We start from the raw sequence: 20,388 nt of genomic DNA on the forward strand, positions 1-20,388 counted from the left end.
GTGTGTGCGCACAACCAGGGTTTTGAGTGTGCAAATCCTCAGTCTGAGCACACACACAACAAACACTGAGCACAAACAAATGTGAGCTCTTGTGACATCTCTGAACTCCTTCCAAGGAAGTTTTCAAACCAGAGTGAACGCTTTATGTCATTTAAATTTGTTTCCTATCATATACATGGGGTAACAGCAACAAGGGAGATAACTGTGTTAAGAGGCAACACATGAAAGCTGGTGTGTAACACAATTCAAATAGCAATGCAAATGAGCGTTCATTATTAACAAGGAGGGGATCAATTCCTGGCAAGATGTGCACAGGTCCAAGACACTTCTAAATTTGTTCACAAACCCCTGGAGTGAGTCAGACAGTCTCTGTCGCAAGTACTGACAGCGGTAAATCACTCACCTTCATCACTTCTACCTGCAGGTCTTCGTTCAGGGAAGGAGTCACTTTGACGGCATTCAGCATCTGATTTAGTAGCTGCTTCTCATCTGAGCCGGTTTCCACGGATACAAATCTCTCATCAGACAGCAGCTTCTGTAATAAGGCACAAGGTAGTTCAGTCTCAGAGACTGTCGATTCTCCCCTCTCCCCATTATTTAACTCAGTTGTAACCTATTGCGTATTGGTAATCAGAGTACTAGTTGCATACCTGCCCTTCTTTCTCTGAAGGTCTTCAGGACGGGATCTGGGCTTTGCTGATGATGCAACTAACACTTTTGAGTTCATTACTGAATTCTACAATGGCTTTTTTATTTCTTTTCTGGCAGCTCAAATGATCTCAAGAAGGTCATTTCCCAGTGGACTCTCAACATGTCAATTTCTGCAGGCTGCTTGACTTTGGTGAAGCCCCCAGCTAATGTCATTTTAGAAGTAACACTTCAACACATGTACAGAGTGGAAAATGAGGCTGGTTTGGAGGCCTAGAGCTACCACTACTTTACATTTTGCTTAGTGGGAGATAAAGGTTTAGCTATCATCCCACTCTCTCCCTTTGAGCTGCCAGGGGGACAGAAGCACTGTGGAGGTGGCATTGCTAATCACTGGCAGAGAGTGGGAAGAGGCATTTATGTATCTTTCAAGAGATGACTAATCTAAAACATTAACTAAACCCCCGAAGAGAAGGCAGCCTGACCAGTGGGTTGTGCTGGTGGTATGAAATTTGATGTGTATTTGCCGGGGGTAGGGGTTGAGAGGTTGTATAAGGGGTAGATTTGACATGGTCCTACTGATTTTTATGGCCTGATCAGGTTCCCTTTGCTTGGAAAGAAGCCAGTACGTGAGTAATGGAGTGTCACAGTGGGTATTTCTAGACAGCATGACAGAGCTAGAAAAGGTGGCACAAAAGAGCAAATCCAACTTAAAAAAATAATAAAATGGACTTGAACTGAATTTTTATGGGAGCCTGTTTTCAAATCTAAATATTGGCCTTTTTATTATTCTCAAAAAAACAAAACTACTTTCAGCTACATGGGGGTGAAACGCAGAGACACAAAAGGCATGTGCACTACTTAAGTCCTACTTATACTCTCAAAACAAGACCTCATGCTGGCCCTTCGCACAGGGATGAATTGCCCCTTAGCGAACAGCAACTTGTATTTAGTAGAATAGCAGTATGAAACCTTCCCTACAAAATTATATTCCTGGCAATAAACATTAATTGCATACTGGTGCAATGTCCATTTTCCCCTCAATGAAGCGAAAACATACGCTCTATTTCCATTTCCCTACCTACAAATGCTTTAGCTCTCTGAAGCCTGCATCTGATTTTCTTGGTACATGCATTGCATGGCTGTTTTCAGTTGTCATTTATAAAACCCCTTCAGTTCACCTAGTGCTACTGAATGTGTGGGGAATTTTGATTTCAATATTTCAGTGGCGGTCCCATACATTTATAACAGAGCCCTCACTACTTATGTCTACGTTACGCTTTCCAGCCTCAAAGCAACACTGTCCTCTGAGCTGATCAAAGAGAGCTGGATGGGACTCTTCAGACTCTGTCAATGCAGCTCCTTAGTCGTTTGCTGGAGTCCAAGCGCTAAGCCAGGCATTATCCATCACGTGCAGAGCATTCAGCTTCCACAGAATCTTCTGCCTCTGCTAGCGCAGAGACTAGCTCCTGGATGCCTTCTCAGCAGTGCCCTTGCTATCACTAGGTCACCCCAAGGTTTGATGCTTTGTTTACAGTATTTTCTTTCATTTTAAACACCTATATTTCCTTTGAATTTAAATCATACGGGAGCTGCCATTTTCTACATCCACCCTCCAACCAAGCAAGTCAAAATCCACCCAAGTCCCAAGCCATACCTGCATCCCTGCTAGAGCATGTTGGGCCAACTTCACGTTCTTTGATTCCAAAGCCAGCTGCAGTGGGAGGAGACACTTCTCCCTAGAAAAATGAGAGGAAAATAGTGCTCAGAAACTGGCAATCACAAAAAACACAGCCTTCTGGATTTTCCTCACTTTAAACAGGGTCAAACTCCAACAATCACTGAGCAGAACTTAACACCAAACAGCTGCAATGTGATTATCTTCCCAAAGAAAACAACACAGTGGTTTTCCAAAATTTTCAAAGAAGCATTCCTCAAGAGAAACATCCACTTATGGACCCACTTCCCAAGCAGCTTGGTCCTTAAAATGTCTCATTTTGCATGTGATTTGCAAACCACTCATGGACCTATAGCACAGTTTGAGAAGCACTGTGCATCAGTCACTTGTCTTCGGTTTACTAGTCAAGTTGCAGAAGCGGATACCAAGTTCCACATTCACCTTCTGTGGAACTAGCTTTGCTCCATGCCTTGTGTACAGTACAATTTGAAAGCATGTGTTAACTAAGCCGAAAGTAATTTGTGCAAAGAACAAACATTAAAGGATAGGGTTTACAATGAGTTAATTAACACATTTTAAAAACACAATTACAAAATATACTTGGACTGTAGAATGCAGCAAGCTTTTGCATATTAAAAGATACCGGGAGTTAGGATGGTCACAAGTAGGTCCATAAGCACTGGAGACTTGGATTAAAATTCTGACTTAAGATACAAATAAAAATGAGGTTCGTGGACCAGTCAGTGTACACTTGCTCGTCTCACAAATCCTCTCACACAATAATTTGGCTGAAGAGAGGCCCTGAATTGGAATAACAAACTACTGCAGCTTGTTATTGAGACATATTAGCAGAGCTAACTGGGGAATGCTTATAAAGCACCTTCCTACACCATATCAATCTCTAACCAAAACGGCAATTCACAAATGAAATGAGTGTGGTGGCCTCAGCCTAAATTATATAAGTAACCGTGTGTCTCTGTTTTTGGGAGGCCAACTTGAAACCCTTTAAAGGGATCTGTTTTGTAGAAAATACTGAGTCTCTGCCCCTGAAAATCAGGTCCCTTTAAGGGGTCTCCAGTTGGGCATCCAAAAATCAAGGCACTCAAAATCACAAGTCACTTTTCAAAACATAGGCCCTTGTCGTTAGTGCCAATTAAAAACCTTGCCGCAAAGACCAAGGCTACCAACATAACACGATTTAACAAAAAAGTAAAAGAGTGAACTCATGTAATTGCAAAGCTTGTTTGGGAACTCACAGGACTTCCCATACTCTTTCCCGAATTGATGCAAATTTACAAAACTCCACCTAACGTATCTTGCGGCAGCACAAACATCAGTAGGTGGAATTCTTGCTTTTTTATTTTTAAATTGGAATAGAGTTTGCACGTATATTCAATCAGCTATTTAACTGAAAATTACCAATATGCCTGGTTTAGGATGCTTAGAAGAACAAACATGCAGAAAGTGTACCTATTTCAGAAGATCCTCAAATGTTTCTGGAACATATTTAGCTAAAATGACTCTTTGTAAGCATTAGCCGCAGCATCCAAAGCTGTGTGAACAGTGCAACACATGGGAAAGAGCTCTGTTGAGTGTTGTAGACCTGAAGACTGGAAATCCAAAGCAGAGAGAACCCACACAAAAAAAAAAAAAATCAATTCCAGGTTTTACACAATAACCTGTTTGTAACCTACATGTCATGGGGGCATGTGGATTACCCATGCATGCTGGGGCAGGAGGACACTTTGGGAGATTACGGAGATGCATGGTGAAATTACTTCTATCCAGTACACATAAAGATTTTTTTAAGGTATCTGATATTCCGAGACTTGGACGCACTCAAAATGTTGCTTTCTTTTGTTCTTCATATTTTTTTTTTTTAAAAACAAAATATCACAGCTAATAGGCCAGACAATACTTAGTGCTGTCCCATTTTGGCTGCTGAATCCCGGTTTTGTAATTGTTTATGTGACCAACTGGTAGCAATCAAGGTCGCTGTGCATGAACTCATGTAAACATGCATTTAGAAGTGAACCACACAAAAAGTATATTTTAAGTGCAGTCACTGTGGTGTGTTAAAAAGGTCCCACTTATTTAAACTGTAAGCTCTTTAGGGCAGGGACTGTCTTCCACCCTATGAAATATGTACAGTGCCTAACACAACAGAGCTGTCAGGGCTACAGGCACTACTGCAGTTCAAACAACAAATATTAATAGGTGGGACATAGCAAACATCGGACATATTTATTATTTTAGTAACATGGACTGAGAAACGGGAGTCGGGAGGGTAGTCATAACCCAATGGAACTGAGCTAGCTGACGTTCATTACGATGCAAGTGGCCTAGAGCCTTTATGGCTGGCTCACTGTATAATTACCACGCAGTTCAGCACAGTGCCCAGCATCTGCAACTAGAGACTGCAACTGATAAAGAATGAAAGTGATTTCTTGATACATCATCCCAAACTGAGCACAAAATGACAACAGGAGGATGGAAATGAGAACAGATTCAATTAGATGAACTTCCCAGCTTTGCTAAAAATGTTTAACTGAAGATCTGATTAATACTGCAGCAATCTCCTTTCCCATTACATTCTCTGAGAAAGTGAGCTGCCACTGTGTCATTTCCTGTTCTTGTTACAATCTCTGTCAATAAGATCTTTATTATCTCCTTGCTACGGTCATAAAGCACCTACAGATATCCTGCCAAGACTGGACTCACTGAATATTCCAATACTTCGACCTGCATTTTAAGCACAAAACTTAGCAGCATCAGTGTACAAAGAGCTAGTCCTGGGACGAGTAGGTAAGCTAACACAATATGTTACTACTGCACGTCCATCACTTTTAATAGTTGATCTTAGTGGGGCTGGAGAGGGTGTAAGTCAGGGTAGAATTTTGCCCCAGAATTTTGCTTTTTGCTTAGAAAATGAGAGAGATGGGGGGGGGGGGGAAGAAAAAAAAAGTCTCAGGATCACACCTTCTGGTCCCTGTCTGTGAACATTCCCAAACCAGTTTGGTCCAAGAGAGGCCCATGAATGGAATACCAGCCTGCGGCAAGTCAGGCATGGGATCCATTGGTGGAGCTTGCATGGCAGTTTGTAGGGGTATCCACATGCCCTCGACATTTGGAGTTTAGATTGTAAAGTTTTGACTGGGATACCAAGGCTGATACTGTGTTTATCACTCACTGTCCATTTGTCCCTGTCCTCCCCACCTCCTCCTGCTGCTATCCATGACCACCTTGACTCTTCATGCTCCCACCCATCCCATAACTTCTTAGGTAATTGCACCTTGCCTTGGATGATCTCACTGGAGAATCTCTTGTCACTGGCTGCATGTCTGCAGTTCTAGGACTCTGGTGCTGCTCTGTCCCAATACTGTATGCTCTAGAATGCTGTGCACAGGGGAAACTCCAAAAAACACAGCATGAGATTTACACAAGGCAACATCTCAGAGTCATGAACGAGACTGCTTACCTTCACACAAGGGATCATCAAAGGAAGCGTGAACACTTTACTTGCTGGGGGCTCATGGGGAGAGAGGCAGTCAGAAGCTTCAGGGGGCAGAGGTGCTGTGGGAGTTAAGGAGCTGGAAGGGAGGTGGTGAGAACGAAGACAGGGAGGTAGCAGGTAGGAAGTGGAAAGCATGAAGGGAAGTCAGGGAGTGAAGGGAAGGACTTCAAAGCCTAAGGAAGTTGCAGGTGGACAAGGAAATGGGAAGAGATAGACATAAATGATGTTCAGCCTGTGCATCTTTAATATTTGTGTTCCTAAGCAGAGCCAAACAGTGTGAGGTTCATGGTACCATTAATCACGTCTGCACGCATTCATAGAGTTTCACACAGTGTCATCCTCAAGCTAGCGCTATTAGCCACTTGCTCACAAGAGTGCCAGAGCCACTCTCAAATTAAAAAGGAAGAAAGGTAGAAAGAGTGAATGCCCTGATTCAGCACAACCTCCTGGCAGCGGTGTTCTTTCCCAGCTAGAGAAGAGAGGATAACGAGAGCTCCCTTAGTGTTGTCGCCATGGGAGTTATAAGGTCACATTACACGCTGAGCAGGATTTAGTGTGACTCACTGCAGAATAACGTTACCCATGAGCAGTGTTTCAGCAGAGAGCACAACGGTACTTACAGAAACAACAGTGAAACCAGACAGCCTTCCTAGCCATGCTGCTCCCTTTTCATAGCTGGGGGAACAGGAATAATGAATGTATTATGCTGCCAGACCATTTTTTTTTATGCAAGAAAAAAAGACACCCCAGTGCAGACCATACTTACTGGATCTTCACAACTCTAAATTAAAAATAACAGCAACTTGCACGTAGGGGATCTTAATCAGAGGATCTCACTCTTTGCAAAGGTGAACCTTAATGTCCCTATTTCACAGATGGGGTAACTAAAGGAAGATCCAACCCTGCTCCTATTGAAGTCAATGGGAGTTTTGCCACTGACTTCATTGGCACCAGGATTGAATCATAATAAGCAACTTGCCCAAGGTCACAAAGCAATTAAATGACAGAACCAAGAATATAAGCTCGGAGCAATGTCTCCCAGTCCCTAGTTTTAACCAGAAGCACGTGTTACCCCTCAGGAGATGTTGTTTCATGCAGCTGTGGACTATTCCATTGTTGTTGTTAACTTGTTAGACTGCAGAATGCATTATTCGAATGTACAGGTCACTTACATTCAGCACACTGGGATACAATGACCTTTAATATTCTGTGCTGGTAATGACTTGTCTATCTACCCTTCAGGTCCAAGAACCTGTCACTAGTGTAGAATAGTATGGCCACCCAATCAAAACGCAGAACACTAGAAAGATCCAAACAAGACAACTGACTATTATAAATAAGAGATTATGAAGATCCTGCTACCTCATCCTAGTGGAAAAAGACTTTGAATTAATGAGCCATTATTCTCTTCTCATTAATCTCATGCTGAAAATTGTAATGAGGATAGGAAATGGCACAAACTTAATTCTTTCTTCTTTGTGTCAGTGGAATGGAATCACATAGCCTGCTGAGGCACAGGAAAAAGTGCACTTCAAATGCAAACAATTTGTCACTGCAATAAACGTTATTCCTCTTCATATAAAAGCCAGTGATAGAATTCATTTTCATAAGATTGGTTTAAAAAAAAAAAAGACATTCAAAATAAAATCTCTTTCCACATTATCTTCCACTGTAAATTATGTAGAAATAAAATTAGGAACCTTAGGGCATATCGACATGCAGTTTGCATTCTACAATGTAACACAGAGCCGACTCAAAGAATGGCATATAAAAATACTGATTGCCGTTGTCTGATAATCTGCCCCTGAAGGGCATACTCATAAGGGGGGCCTGGCATGAGAGGCCAGATTCAGATTGTTGGTGGGAAGAAGCCGGTAAACCCTGAGTTTGTCCCTTTGTGAATCTGGGTATAGTCCAAATAGTTACTGTCATACGTATTAATAAAAGATGGTTCAGTCCAAAAAGCCAGCAAATTTTACCCCAAACTGGTTGAAAATGTAATCCTGCAGACACAAGAATTTTTTAAAATTTAAATATCTACAGCTCTCTTTAGCTGCTGTAGTTTATTTAAAGCTAGTGAAGCCTCTATCAACTCTATGGCTGAAACTAAGTAGCTGGCAGTCATAAAAAAAAAAAAATCGTGGCTGGGGATCTGGGAAGCAAGAAAGCGTTTTTGTGCATTTGGGTAATTTTAAATTATTTGAGTCTTACTTATTAAGGCAATTATGCTATAGCTCACACAGACATTATGGGCCTGATGCAGAAATTAGTGGGTGAGATTCCATCACCTGTGTTATGCAGGAGGTCAGATGATCAGAATGGTATCTTCTGGCTTTAAAACGTACATGTCTTTAAAACTGATTTCAGACCGTCTTTAAAGATTTTCTTGAGCAAGAGGGGGAAAAAGGCAAAAGCTGAAAAAATCCACTAAAACCTATGTTCTCTGCCACTTATTTATATTCACACAATACAGTACATTTCTTTATGCTATTGCATCATTACAAGATTATCCTGCATTACAAGACAACACCGAAAATTTAAAAAAAAAAAAAAAAAAAAAAAAAAGACAGAGCATGCACAAAGTCAGCATCAATGTTGCAAAAATACATAAAAAGTAGTGATGGGAAAACACTTCAAACTTCTAAGCTTTGGGGTTTAGGATCCTAAAGTTGGATGGTGACATCCTCATTCCATTGAAGTCAATTGGAGTTTTGCCATTAGTATCCACAGGCCCAGGATTTCGCCATGGATGCTTACCCAGATATACAGCGGCTTCCACCAAAATCCATATTCCTCGCCCAGAGGCTCACCTCTCTCCTAACAAACTAAATGGGTGCGCCACAGCAACTCCTTGGGATGTGCCCCGCTCCACCTGCAACATCTTTATGGGATTTCTTATCCTATTTTGCTTTTTTCCCGCCCACCTGAGGTCCCCCCTCTTCTGGGTGCCACCCTCTCACTTGTAACATACAGTACCTGTTAGTCAAATCCACAATACACTCATGTTTACACAGGAAATCCACTCCCAAAAAGCTATTTCGTGATTTTGATCATTTAAGCAAGGTGAATATGTGGACCCTCCCTGTGCTTCCCACCTGTATCGGTATTTGCAATGTGCTGTAGGCTACAAGCCCAGCTTTCACCTGTTCACCCTGGGGACTCCTCTCATCCATGAGGGGATGCCCTTTGTCTTCCCCTCCCCACTGCGCCAATGCTGTTCCTCTGTAGCGCTCCCTCTCTCTCCCCTTGATGCTTCCTTTCCAGTAGAGAATTCTCCCTGCTCTCTTTCCTAGCATTTCCTCTCCCCTTGCTCCATATATCTGCGCCTCTCCTTTTGCTTTACAAACTATACACATAGAAGAATCACATCACCCACCTCTGAAACATGAATGCTTCTGGGGTGGAACAAAACAGCTGTTTACCACAGTGCAGTTTAGGAGAGGAAGCATGTCTAACTGAAACTTAATGGGAGTATATGTTAGCTGGGCCTCACAGACTTATCCAATCTGGAATTTTGGAAGGGTGCCACAGCTAACATCCCTATTAAAAATAAAGCAGACAAGCAAAAGAATACAGAAGACAATACAAGAACATTTTCATTTACATAACGTCCACAGAATCTGAGTTGCCATCACAGAAGTGTAACGGTCCTTGTGGGAAAGATATACTTGAACAAACTAGTTAATCTCCTGTACAAACTAAAGCAACAGAGACTACAGAATTCATATTGGCTATCATAATTAAAGAGCTCTGAAATCGTCACCCATCTGGAGATAGCAAAGCAGCTAATAACCTTAGAAACTATGTCCCTTAATAACATCTCTATTTAAATACAGAGAGTCCACCCAGCTAGCAGCACGACACTACTGTCAAGATGAAAGAACATTAGGTACATAATGTACTATTGCTCAGAGGGTAGCAGTACTGTACAAAGGAAAAGGTGAGGAAAGAGCAACAAAGAAAACATACATCACAATATTAAAAAGTGTCAGTCTGTGGACAAAGCCAAAAGAAATAACCAGGATGTCCTTAATCTCCAGAGGAACTTCTTTTTGATACATTTCTAATGGCTTTCCTACCACATCCCTCCTAAAAAACTCTTCTGTATTTGCACTGTGTGTACCATGTGTAACTGATTCCAGCTTACCAGATTCCTTAAGAACAGTGACACACACAACTCCCCTTCATTATAAGGCAACCAGTATCTTTTATATATTTATTGCCTATTTTACTTGCAGCTATTAAGTTTCTTCAGTGTATCTCCAAAAGCAGAAGAACTGAGATTTAAGAGATTGTTAGCTGAAGCAGTGTGAGAATGTGAGATAAGGGTCAGCAAATACATCCTTATTGGTGCACCTTCTGCCCTTAGCTAAAAGATTTCCTGCACATGCCCAGTATGCAATTTTAAAAGGCTAACAACTTGGTCAAATCCAAACCAGTTTTCTCTATAACAATGGAAAGCACTGCTCCCCAATTAGAACGATTCCCATGACAAATCTCTTTCTCCATCCCTTGACTATCCAGATTGCAAGTTCTTTTGGGAAGGAACTGTCTCTTAATATTTGTCTAGCACAATGGAACCGGATGTTGGTTGGGACCATATAAGAAACATTTTCTGCCATGCATTCACCTAGTACAATTCAATCAAACATAAACATTTCCATTATGTGGAAAAAATTACTGCAATCTTAAGAGTTCCTTCACTATTAACTATATTGTACAACACAAACATTTTCCACCACCACCTCCAGGCTTAGAGCCAGGGACACAGGTAGTGGGAATCTGGACTCTCAGCAATAAAGGAATGAAAAACTCTTTCTGGTTAAGTCTCTTGTTTTGACACTGCAAACATTCTTCACTCCCCGACCCGGCATGATGAGCTGGATGAATTCTATGCTAATTTGTCCACTGTGTAAGCAAACCTGGGGCCATACAATCAAAAAAAAGCTCTGTGAGGAGACAAGAAGGGATGAGCTGTATTTCCAATTATTACAGGCTGAGTTTTAAAGGTTAGTTCTGTGTTTTGGGACTGCATTCAGCGTTAGCAGCAATGCAAACAGTCTTAAATCTTAGCAGCTCTAAAGGATGGTTATTAAAATAAACAGAGTTGTTTAAACACCACATTTGCCATGCATTGTGCATTTACACTCACTGGGCCATAGTGTATTCAACAATAAAAAAGCATTACTTTCCTAAGCAAACAAGGATTAAAAGAAACCAAATATGCAATGTACTTTCTGTGCATTAGAAATGGCCTGTTTTATGTGCAGCTATTAAGCTTTTTTAGTCCATAAAGTGGGGAAGTTTAATATCATAGAATATCAGGGTTGGAAGGGACCTCAAGAGGTCTTCTAGTCCAACCCCCTGCTCAAAGCAGGACCAATTCCCAACTAAATCATCCCAGCCAGGGCTTTGTCAAGCCGGGCCTTAAAAACCTCCAAGGAAGGAGACTCCACCACCTCCCTAGGTAACGCATTCCAGTGTCCAATATCCCCATTAAGGTTCAGAGAAATTCAGTGAAATTCAACATCACATAGAATCTGTGGCAGAGCCCAGAATTAACACAGATCTCCCATGCCCCTTCCCTGTGCCTTAACCATAAAAACATCCTCTCTCTCCTAAAAACGTACAGACCCATCCCCACCATCTCTCTTCCACCCTGAGAAGTGGCTGGCTAGCCCACATGCTATTAAAGGCTGTGATTCTGCCCGGCAGCCTGGGAAGGCACTTGCAGCTGAGTCATGCTCAGAGGAGGAGTGTGCTAAACAAAGAGGCAGAGAAGATAAGATGGAGGTGGACAGCTGCAGATCTGGTTGAAATGACTTTGAGAAGAGTTACAACCTAGGGGAAGTAAAGGGCTAAGAACTGAGGGGAGGGGTCCACAACCAAACCTCAGGTGAATCACAGCTGTTTTAAAGGGGACTAAACAAGGAACATATATTTTTAAACTGCTCTACTGATGAATATCAACAAGGGGTATGAAAAAAATGGTCTGGGGCCATGAATGGCCAGCAGAGTGTATGACACGGAGCCTGTAGGATGCAGTGCACGTACTTCTGTGATGCCGGTCTACATCTGACAAACTTCAAAACATTTGCCTTTCATCATTGAGAATGATAAACAACAGCTGATAAGCTGTTCACCAGGGAGAAGTATTCCTAATGGTCTTATGGAAAATTCTCACTGGCTGAAACTGATGGCAATGATATAAAAATAATCATATTCCTTGTGTTACATGGATTTCTGTGCCCATCAATGAGTCTCCCTCCATCTTACTTTTAAATGCTGGAATGGGTCATTCCTTCGACAATGATCACTTGTGAAGCTAAACTTTTCCAACCAGGATTAAACACTATACCCCTCTGCTCCCAGGAATGATGGCCTGTAGGACTGGTGAGGCTCACTCTTAATGAAACTTCTCTGGAGCTTCATCTACACTGCTGGTGCTATCAATAATTCAGCTGCGCTGGGGCTAGTAATGTTGGGAGCCCTAATGTAAATGGCATTTGTGGCTCCAGTAGCTTTTTCACCATTGTGGTGATTAGTAGGGCTCTACCAAATTCACGGTCCATTTTGATCAATTTCACGGTCATGGGATTTTTTTAAAAATCTGTATAGCATAGGTTAAAAATATACAAAAGACCAGATTTCACATTTTCATGATCTATGATACATTTTTCACGGCCATGAATTTGGTAGGGCCCTAATGATTCGATATGCTCTGATATTAGTAGGGGGTTTATAAAAAGATCAAGGCCCCTTATTTGTAACTAAATTCTAAGTCATCATTTGTTATTCACTCAGTACCTACTGTCACGTTCAACATTATTCAGTGGGAAAATATGTTCACATTTAGGATTGCTGTTACTTTTGTCCTTCCCCCCTCCCCTTTGCATTCCCTTCCCTGAAGCAATTTCCAATTCCCACTAGCTCTTTCTATCCTCTTACTCATCCCATCTGCTAAGTCAGTACTGATGTTTAAATTGTCACCCTGAGGCTTTAGAGTCAAAACCCCAGTGACATTAATAGCCAGTACAGGAGTTCACGCATCTGAGATGCATTGTTTCAGGCTATTTGTCTGCCTGAGTATGCAACACTGCATAAGTTTACAAATGGTTCTCACGGGAAGATTATATTTGCAACCATAAGGGCTAGAAACTTCTTTTAAAAAAAAATTAAAATTGAGATTCTGCAGAATCTGAATACGCCAAGCAGGCCGCGGAAATATGCCAAGCAGGATGGATCCAGCCTGCAAACTGGGTGTTTGAAACCACCGGGCACACTAATCAGCATGTCTATGGATCTGCTGGGGTCTCCCCGCCAGTGGATCAATGACTTGCTTTGATTTACTATCAGATAGTGGCCATGTAATTGCAGAGCAGCGTGGGGCAATTCTCTATCCAGCACTCAGATGGAGCAGGAAGGCACAAGAGCACTAGAACCAGGTAGGCGGTGGCAGGCAAAACAGTTTTCTTCATGCTTTTAACATTACTTTGTCATAAAGTGTAGCTAACTATGAGTGAATGTACACAGGATACATTCATAGTCCTATCATTTTTTGCTATTGCTGCAGTGGATTCGACACCCAGAGAAAATACCTTTTAACAAAAGCAATGCTAAATTCAGCCTAAAGTTACAGGCAGTGTTAACTGGATTCTACGGTGCTACCATCTTCTTACATGCAAAGGGGCACATATATCAAGTGACTTGCAAACAAACTACAGCAATTTCAATCACTGATTTAAATCATGATTGAAATCACCTTCTTTGTAAAAATCATTGATTTTTAATTCAGGTAGGAATATTGTACAACCAATTTGAAAATTTGTGCTCCTGCAACTTTATAGATTAAAATCTAGAATGAACTGAATTATAAATGCTGGGTTTTTTAAATGCCACCACAAGTAGAGTGTCTTATTTTATTTTATGAGATTTCAGTATTTTGCTTATGGCAAATTGAGGACCTAATCCTGGAGACATATAAGCAGCTTCATAACTTTACTCTCATCAACAGTCCCTGACTTAAATAGGACTACTCGTGTTTAGAGTTAAGCACGCGTAAGGAGCATTATGGGAGGAGCTCCCCGTAAATATCTGCAGAACAATCTCATTATTATCCTTCAAAACCCTTCCTTTTCCAGCATGCGTACAAAAACCACTGGTGTGCTGAGACCACCGCCTATCATGCTGAGCAACAGTGTCTCACTGTTTCCTTATACTCCCCCATCTGCTTTTTAGTATCCATTGTTGTCTCGGTTTACACTAGATTGTAAGATCTTTGTGGCAGGGCATTTTTGGTCTGTGTTTGTACAGTACCTAGCACAACAGGCCAAAATTTTCAAGTTAGTCTTCTAGGCCTGTATTTGGGTCCCTAAGATTTTTAACAGGACCCAAGTGTCTTAGCAGCACGATAGGATGACCAGATGTCCCAATTTTTTAGGGACAGTCCCAATTTTTGGGGCTCTCTCTTATATAGGCACCTATTACCCCCTCCCCCCTCCTGATTTTTTACACTTGCTGTCTGGTCACCCTATAGCACAAGTCCCACTGACTTCAAACTGTAAACTTGAGTGGGTTAAAGCATTTCAGCTTTCTTGATTTCTAGAAGTTCAGTATTGGTAGGGTTAGCACAGGCTATTTGCTTATCAATTCTGGGTTTGTCTTTGTGTTATTCTCAAAGTAAGGATGGTATGTCTGATCACAGAAAGAAAAAGAGGACCACCTTTGCCCCCCAAATACCAGGGATTTGGGAGAACCAGGTTCAAGACCCTGCTCTGCCTGATTCAAAGACACTTGAACCTGGATCTCCCAAAGCCAAGGTAAGTGCCCTCCCCACTTGCTTACTGACTATTCTTGGGTCTCCCTTGCTCTGATTTTTCATGAAAAATGTCAAGGGGTCTCTGGTCCATTCCAATGCAGAACAGGAAAAATTCTTGAAATCTCCAAAAAAAGTTCTGCAGGAAGGAGAAACTGTTCCCCACTAAGCTCTAGAGACGAGGCCCTGAATTTGTCATTTTCAGCATACATGAGCATTCTAAACGTGAAACTTCTTAGCAGAAAAAATATTCAGTATTTAAAAAAATCCAAAGTTCTACTATAAATTAGGAAACGAAGTAAAGAAAAAAATTCAAAATATCGACTTTAGCAATGTAACAATATGAAATAGGAAGAAAGTAAAGACACCAACATGTAATTTAAAAAAAAAAAACTGATTTAAGTTTAAAAAAAAATCTATTTAAATAATAAAACAAAACAAACAAGGATCTGCTCCCCCTGCCCAGTCTCTCCCAGTGGAAGGAAACTATCCAGAATGAGGAAGGAGAAGAATGAAATGATAAAAATCACCAACATTCAAACATAAAGGAAGGGCCAAACTACATTCCAGTCTCAGGACTCTCCAGATATATGGACCATCCATGTGATTAGCGGGATGTCAGATCTCCGCAGTGCGGAAAATCTGGTGATAATCATGCAAATAATCCCATAAAAGGCCACAACTCATGTTGTTGAGACAGTGTGCAGATGATACAGAAGGCAATACAGTCCCTGACCTTGAGAGCTTAACAAACTATTATTGCTTTTCAGGACATAGACCTCATGTGACAGAGGAGCTGGAGGAGGATATCAGAGACGGAAAGGGAAGTTCTTTCTGAACTGGTCTGCCATCTGCTTTTGTCCAACGCTCCAAGAACTACAGAAAAATTCACATACATACCTCAGAGGTCAACTACCTTTGATGCTAACTTCTTGCTCCTCAATGAGCAAGCTTCCTGAAGTTCACACATCTGTCTGAAAAAATGAACACTGGAATGAAATGCACCATGGCAAAAAGAACGCACTGAGAAAAGGCTAGACGCACAGGAACGGATTATAGTTTGAGTAAGCTATGCTGTGTAGGATAATGTGAGGCCAAGATGCAATGGTCTCTTTCTTATCCACTAATCAGGAAGGCTGTGCCTTCATTAGAGTTTACCCTGAATACTAGAAAATGTCACTTTGACATTAGCTTTTGCTTTGCCTTTTTAGTCCTGAAATCCTTTCCTCCTCAAACATTTCTGCAAAAATCAGAGCCCCTTTGCTGAATGTATCACTCCAAACTTGGAGAAATCTCTCCAGCAATGGGAAAAAATCCAAACAATATATAGGCAGGCATGTTCTTGAAGGTACTGGAGGATACACACTGTCATAGCAATTGCATCATTTCTATTTGCTGCAGGGGAATGACAGTCTATTTTATATAACAAGGAAAAAAAATAAAATACATGTGAAATCTACTGCAGAGGACACTTTCAGGTCTGTTCTCTTCATACACCTATGCAACTCTCTTGTCTTATTAATGGACTGGGTCCATAGGGCATGATACTTAGACAAGTTTAAAGGACCACTGCTACACTCAGGCAAGGTTTATTTTTTAAAATTATATCGATCACTAAAATCATATTATGTACCTTTGACCAAGCAAATTTAAAAAATAATCTGGCAGCAACTCTCTCGGTCTTAGTAGCTGGCAACAATGATGGAGGAAGAGTCATTATTCCCTTAACATGCTTTATCATCTTATAGCTAGCACTGGCAATATCCAGTTTAGTTTTATTTAGGGTGTTGGGGGGGTGTGACTTAACAAAGCTCAATAGAAGGAAGTAGTATCATGGTTAGAGGAGGGGCATGGGAGTCTGGGCTCATGAGTTCTGACTTTATCACATAATTGCTTAGGCCACATTTTTCAAAAATATTCATTAAATGTGGATGCCAACATGAAATACCGAATGGCTTGATTTCTGTTGGTGCTGAGCACTAGTAAATAGAGTTGAAATGAACTCACCCTCTCTTAAAAATCAGGGCCTAGGTGTCTCTTTTCTGAGCACCAAAATTAGTGGACACGTCTGAAAATGTGGGGATATCCTCTCTATGTTCCAGTTTACACAGCTCTAAACTGGGCACCATAATACACAGCACAGCAAAGTATTGCAAAGTTTAGTAAATAAGTGTTTTTAAAGCATTTGGAGAACCTTTGCTGAGCAATTAATGCATACAATATTATTCACAGTCCATTTTGGTCAATGTCATGGTGATAGGATTTTAAAAATAATAAATTTGATGATTTCAGCTATTGACATTTGAAATTTCATGGTGTTGTAATTGTAGGGGTCCCGACCCTAAAAGCAGCTGGGGGGGTGGGGTCGCAAGGTTATTGCCGGGGTTTGAGGTACTTCTACCCTTACTTCTGTGCTGCTGCTGGTGGTGGCACTGCCCTCAGAGCTGGGCAGCTGGAGAGCAGAGGCTGCTGGCTGGGATCCCAGCTCTGAAGGCAGAGCCACTGCCCGCAGCAGCACAGAAGGAAGGATGCCATGGTATGGTATTGCCATCCTTACTTTTGCGCTGCTGCCTGCAGAGCTGGGCACCCGGACAACAGCTGCCATTCTCCGGCCACCCAGCTCTGAAGGCAGTGCAGAAGTAAGGGTGGCAATACCGCGACTCCCCCTAAAATAACCTCATGGTCCCTCTGCAACTCCTCTTTGGGTCAGGACCCCCGATTTGAGAAATGCTGGTCTCCCCTGTGAAATCTGTATAGTATAGGGTAAAAGCACACAAAAGACCAGATTTCACGGTCTTTACCCCAAGCCCGCCTGCCTTTCTATTTGATGCCCTTGTTGGACAGAATGGACATGTAGCCCTTCCCACCTCCCCTTGGGATAGAGCTGAGCCACATTGATAGAGTAGAGTGAGAAAACCCATGTACACGTTCAGCGGGGAAATGAAAGGCCTCAGTGTCCGGAGCTGGGTATTTTTGTTAGGAAGTAAGACATTACAATTGCTATCTCTCAACTGGTTTAATTTTCACAGTGGTTTTCAAGGATTTAACCCCATAAATCCTATTAATGTCAAGGGGAGCTGAATGGCTACATCTCCCTACTTTGTGTTGGGAAGATGAACCCCAATGGGTCTCAGTTAAGCTAAGTAAAGCTGTGACATTCAAGGCTCTCCTTCCTTAACTGTCCAAACACTGCTGAAAGTAGCTAGCCTGTGGGGCAAAATACACCTCAGGTGATGTCCTGCGTAATAGGTATTTCATCCGGGAAGTGCTGAGGTTGCCTTGGAAGCAGCCACGATACAAAAGCTGCAGCAGACCTCACTCATTTGTTGCAAAGGCCTCAGGAAACCATTTGATCTAACATGCCATATGTTCAATAATACACAGGCACAACCCAACAGGGTGAGCTACGAATAGAGCAGCAGGTGTACATCAGAATTGCCTTCACTATGTTGGAATCAGGCAGATCCTTAATGTTCTTCTAATGTAGTTTTTGTACACTCAGTTTCCTTTGTTTTTTTAAGAGTAATCTTAAAGCCAACTGGAGAGCACCCCCTCTGCAATGTCAAATCAGATCTCTAGAGTCTCTGGGGCCAACATGAATCAGCTTAGCTCCATCTGGCTCACTGGATTTGATATAGTTAGGGCCCTATCAAATTCAAGGTCCATTTTGGTCAATTTCATGATCAGAGGATTGAAAAAAAAAATTGTTAATTTCATGATTTCAGCTAGTTAAATGTGGAATTTCAAAGTGTTGTAATTGTAGGGGCCCTGACCCAGAAAGGAGTTGTGAGGGGGGGTCACTAGGTTATAGGAAGGGGGGGTTGCGGTACTGCTATCCTTACTTCTGCACTGCTGCTGCTGCTGGGGGTGGCGATGCTGCCTTCAGAGCATAGAAGTAAGGATGGCATGGTATGATATTGCCACCCTTACTTCTGTGCTGCTGCTGGCAGGGCACTGCCTTCAGGACTGGGCTCCCGGTCAGCAGCCACCACTCTCCAGCTGCCCAGTTCTGAAGGCAGAGCAGAAGTAAGGTTGGCAATACCACAACCCCCCTAAAATAATGTTGCAACCCCCCTGCAACTCCCTTTTGGGTTAGGACTCCCAATCTGAGAAACGCTGGTCTCCCCCATGAAATCTAAATAGTATAGGATAAAAGCACACAAAAGACCATATTTCAGAGTCTGATGTTTTTCATGGCCGTGAATTTGGTAGGGCCCTAAATATAGTGTTAGTGAATGCAGTTATTTCACTGACATTGTAAGAAGACTACTATTGCCAGAATTTTGTATAGTATTCTTATTAGGCAGTGCCACTGTATTCCGTTTGCTACAGAATCACAGAAACTGCATATGGAAATGAACAAAATTAGGTGATTTAGCTCATTCTTTGTTAGAATATATTGCAGAGAATAATCCTATTTCTAGCGGTGAGTCCACTCCAGTTAACAGATCTCAGCATTAGGACATTTTGCTTAATCATCATTCTAATCTTCCTTTGCTCATTTTCTTCCTGGCTCTCAGTATGTATACAGTATTATAATACTACAGCACAGAATACAGGGCCAGATTAAATACAGCAACTCAGGGAAGAGTTTGGGGAGACACAATTCCTCTTGGAGTTCCCAGACCAAACAGCCATAGCACCATCCCTTATCAACATAAAGGTGCCCTCCCCTAGTGCATTCCTCCATCTCTGCGGGCCAATATGGAGTGGGGTGAAGGCAGAAATGGGGGCAGGACCATGGCCCCATCCTCTTCTGCCCCTTTTGGTATGGTTAGCAGCTTATGGGGAGTTAGCAGAGACTGCACTGTAGGTGGTGCCACTGCAGGAGACACTGCCACAAGTTGGAAGAATCTTTGTTCCCTCCAAAAACAACGAGTAGTCCAGTGGCACCTTAAAGACTAACATTTATTTGGGCATAAGCTTTTGTGGGTAAAAAAACCCACTTCTTCAGATGCATGGGATTTTTACCCACAAAAGCTTATGCCCAAATAAATCTGTTAGTCTTTAAGGTGCCACTGGACTCCTCGTTGTTTTTGTGGATACAGACTAACATGGCTACCACTCTGATACTTTGTTCCCTCCTGCTCTTTGCACACACTTAGTAGGGACAGTCACAATCTGGCACATAATGGACCAATTCCACCATCCCTATTCCAACTGCTTGCTCTGCTCAGGCTGTGGAAAGCAGCTCTAAAGGAGCTGGGTATTTTCCCCTGGCATCAGTTAGCTCCCTGCATCCAGAATAGGACGTGTGTCACACATGGTCCAGGAGTGGGATACGGTGTGGCCAGAGAGCCTTGCATTCTGGTGATACCCAGCCAGTGGAACCATTCCTGCCTGCATAACTTAGAGAAACCTTAAGCTGCTCTACAGTTTTGTTGGGAACTGCAGAACTAAATTGGCCCCCGGTCAATCTCAAGTCTGAGGAAGTGGAAAACTGGCCGAGAACTACCTCAGGTTCTATGTAAAGTACAGCTCAGTTTGACCTGACCCAGCATGTTAAGAGAAAACATTATGAAGAGCCTCTACTAAACCTACAGGGACTGGTTTTGAAACTTAACTCACTGGCTTTTCATTTAATCACTATGAAACAAAGATGCAAAAACATATGCTTGTGCTGGTCTCCCAACACACCACACCACATCTCCCCTTCCTTCCGTTCAGAAGCCCAACGTGCTCCTTATAGGCCAGGGGAACAGGAGAAAGAAAGGCCCTCCATGTCCTTAGCTT

General features: G+C 42.1%; 1 protein-coding gene across 1 annotated transcript in view; it reads right to left on the minus strand.

Annotated features, from left to right (window-relative positions):
• ARFGEF3 (ARFGEF family member 3) overlaps positions 1-20,388 on the minus strand; it is a 118,833-nt gene that overhangs the window by 87,016 nt on the left and 11,429 nt on the right. The window contains exons 3-4 of the mRNA XM_034765559.1: positions 2,306-2,387; positions 404-535 (exon numbers count right to left, since the gene is read on the minus strand). Coding sequence (XP_034621450.1) covers positions 404-535; positions 2,306-2,387 — 214 coding nt within the window. The remainder of the gene's footprint in view (positions 1-403; positions 536-2,305; positions 2,388-20,388) is intronic.

This window comes from Trachemys scripta, chromosome 3, assembly GCF_013100865.1.
Source record: "Trachemys scripta elegans isolate TJP31775 chromosome 3, CAS_Tse_1.0, whole genome shotgun sequence".
Classification (NCBI taxonomy): Eukaryota; Metazoa; Chordata; order Testudines; family Emydidae; genus Trachemys; species Trachemys scripta.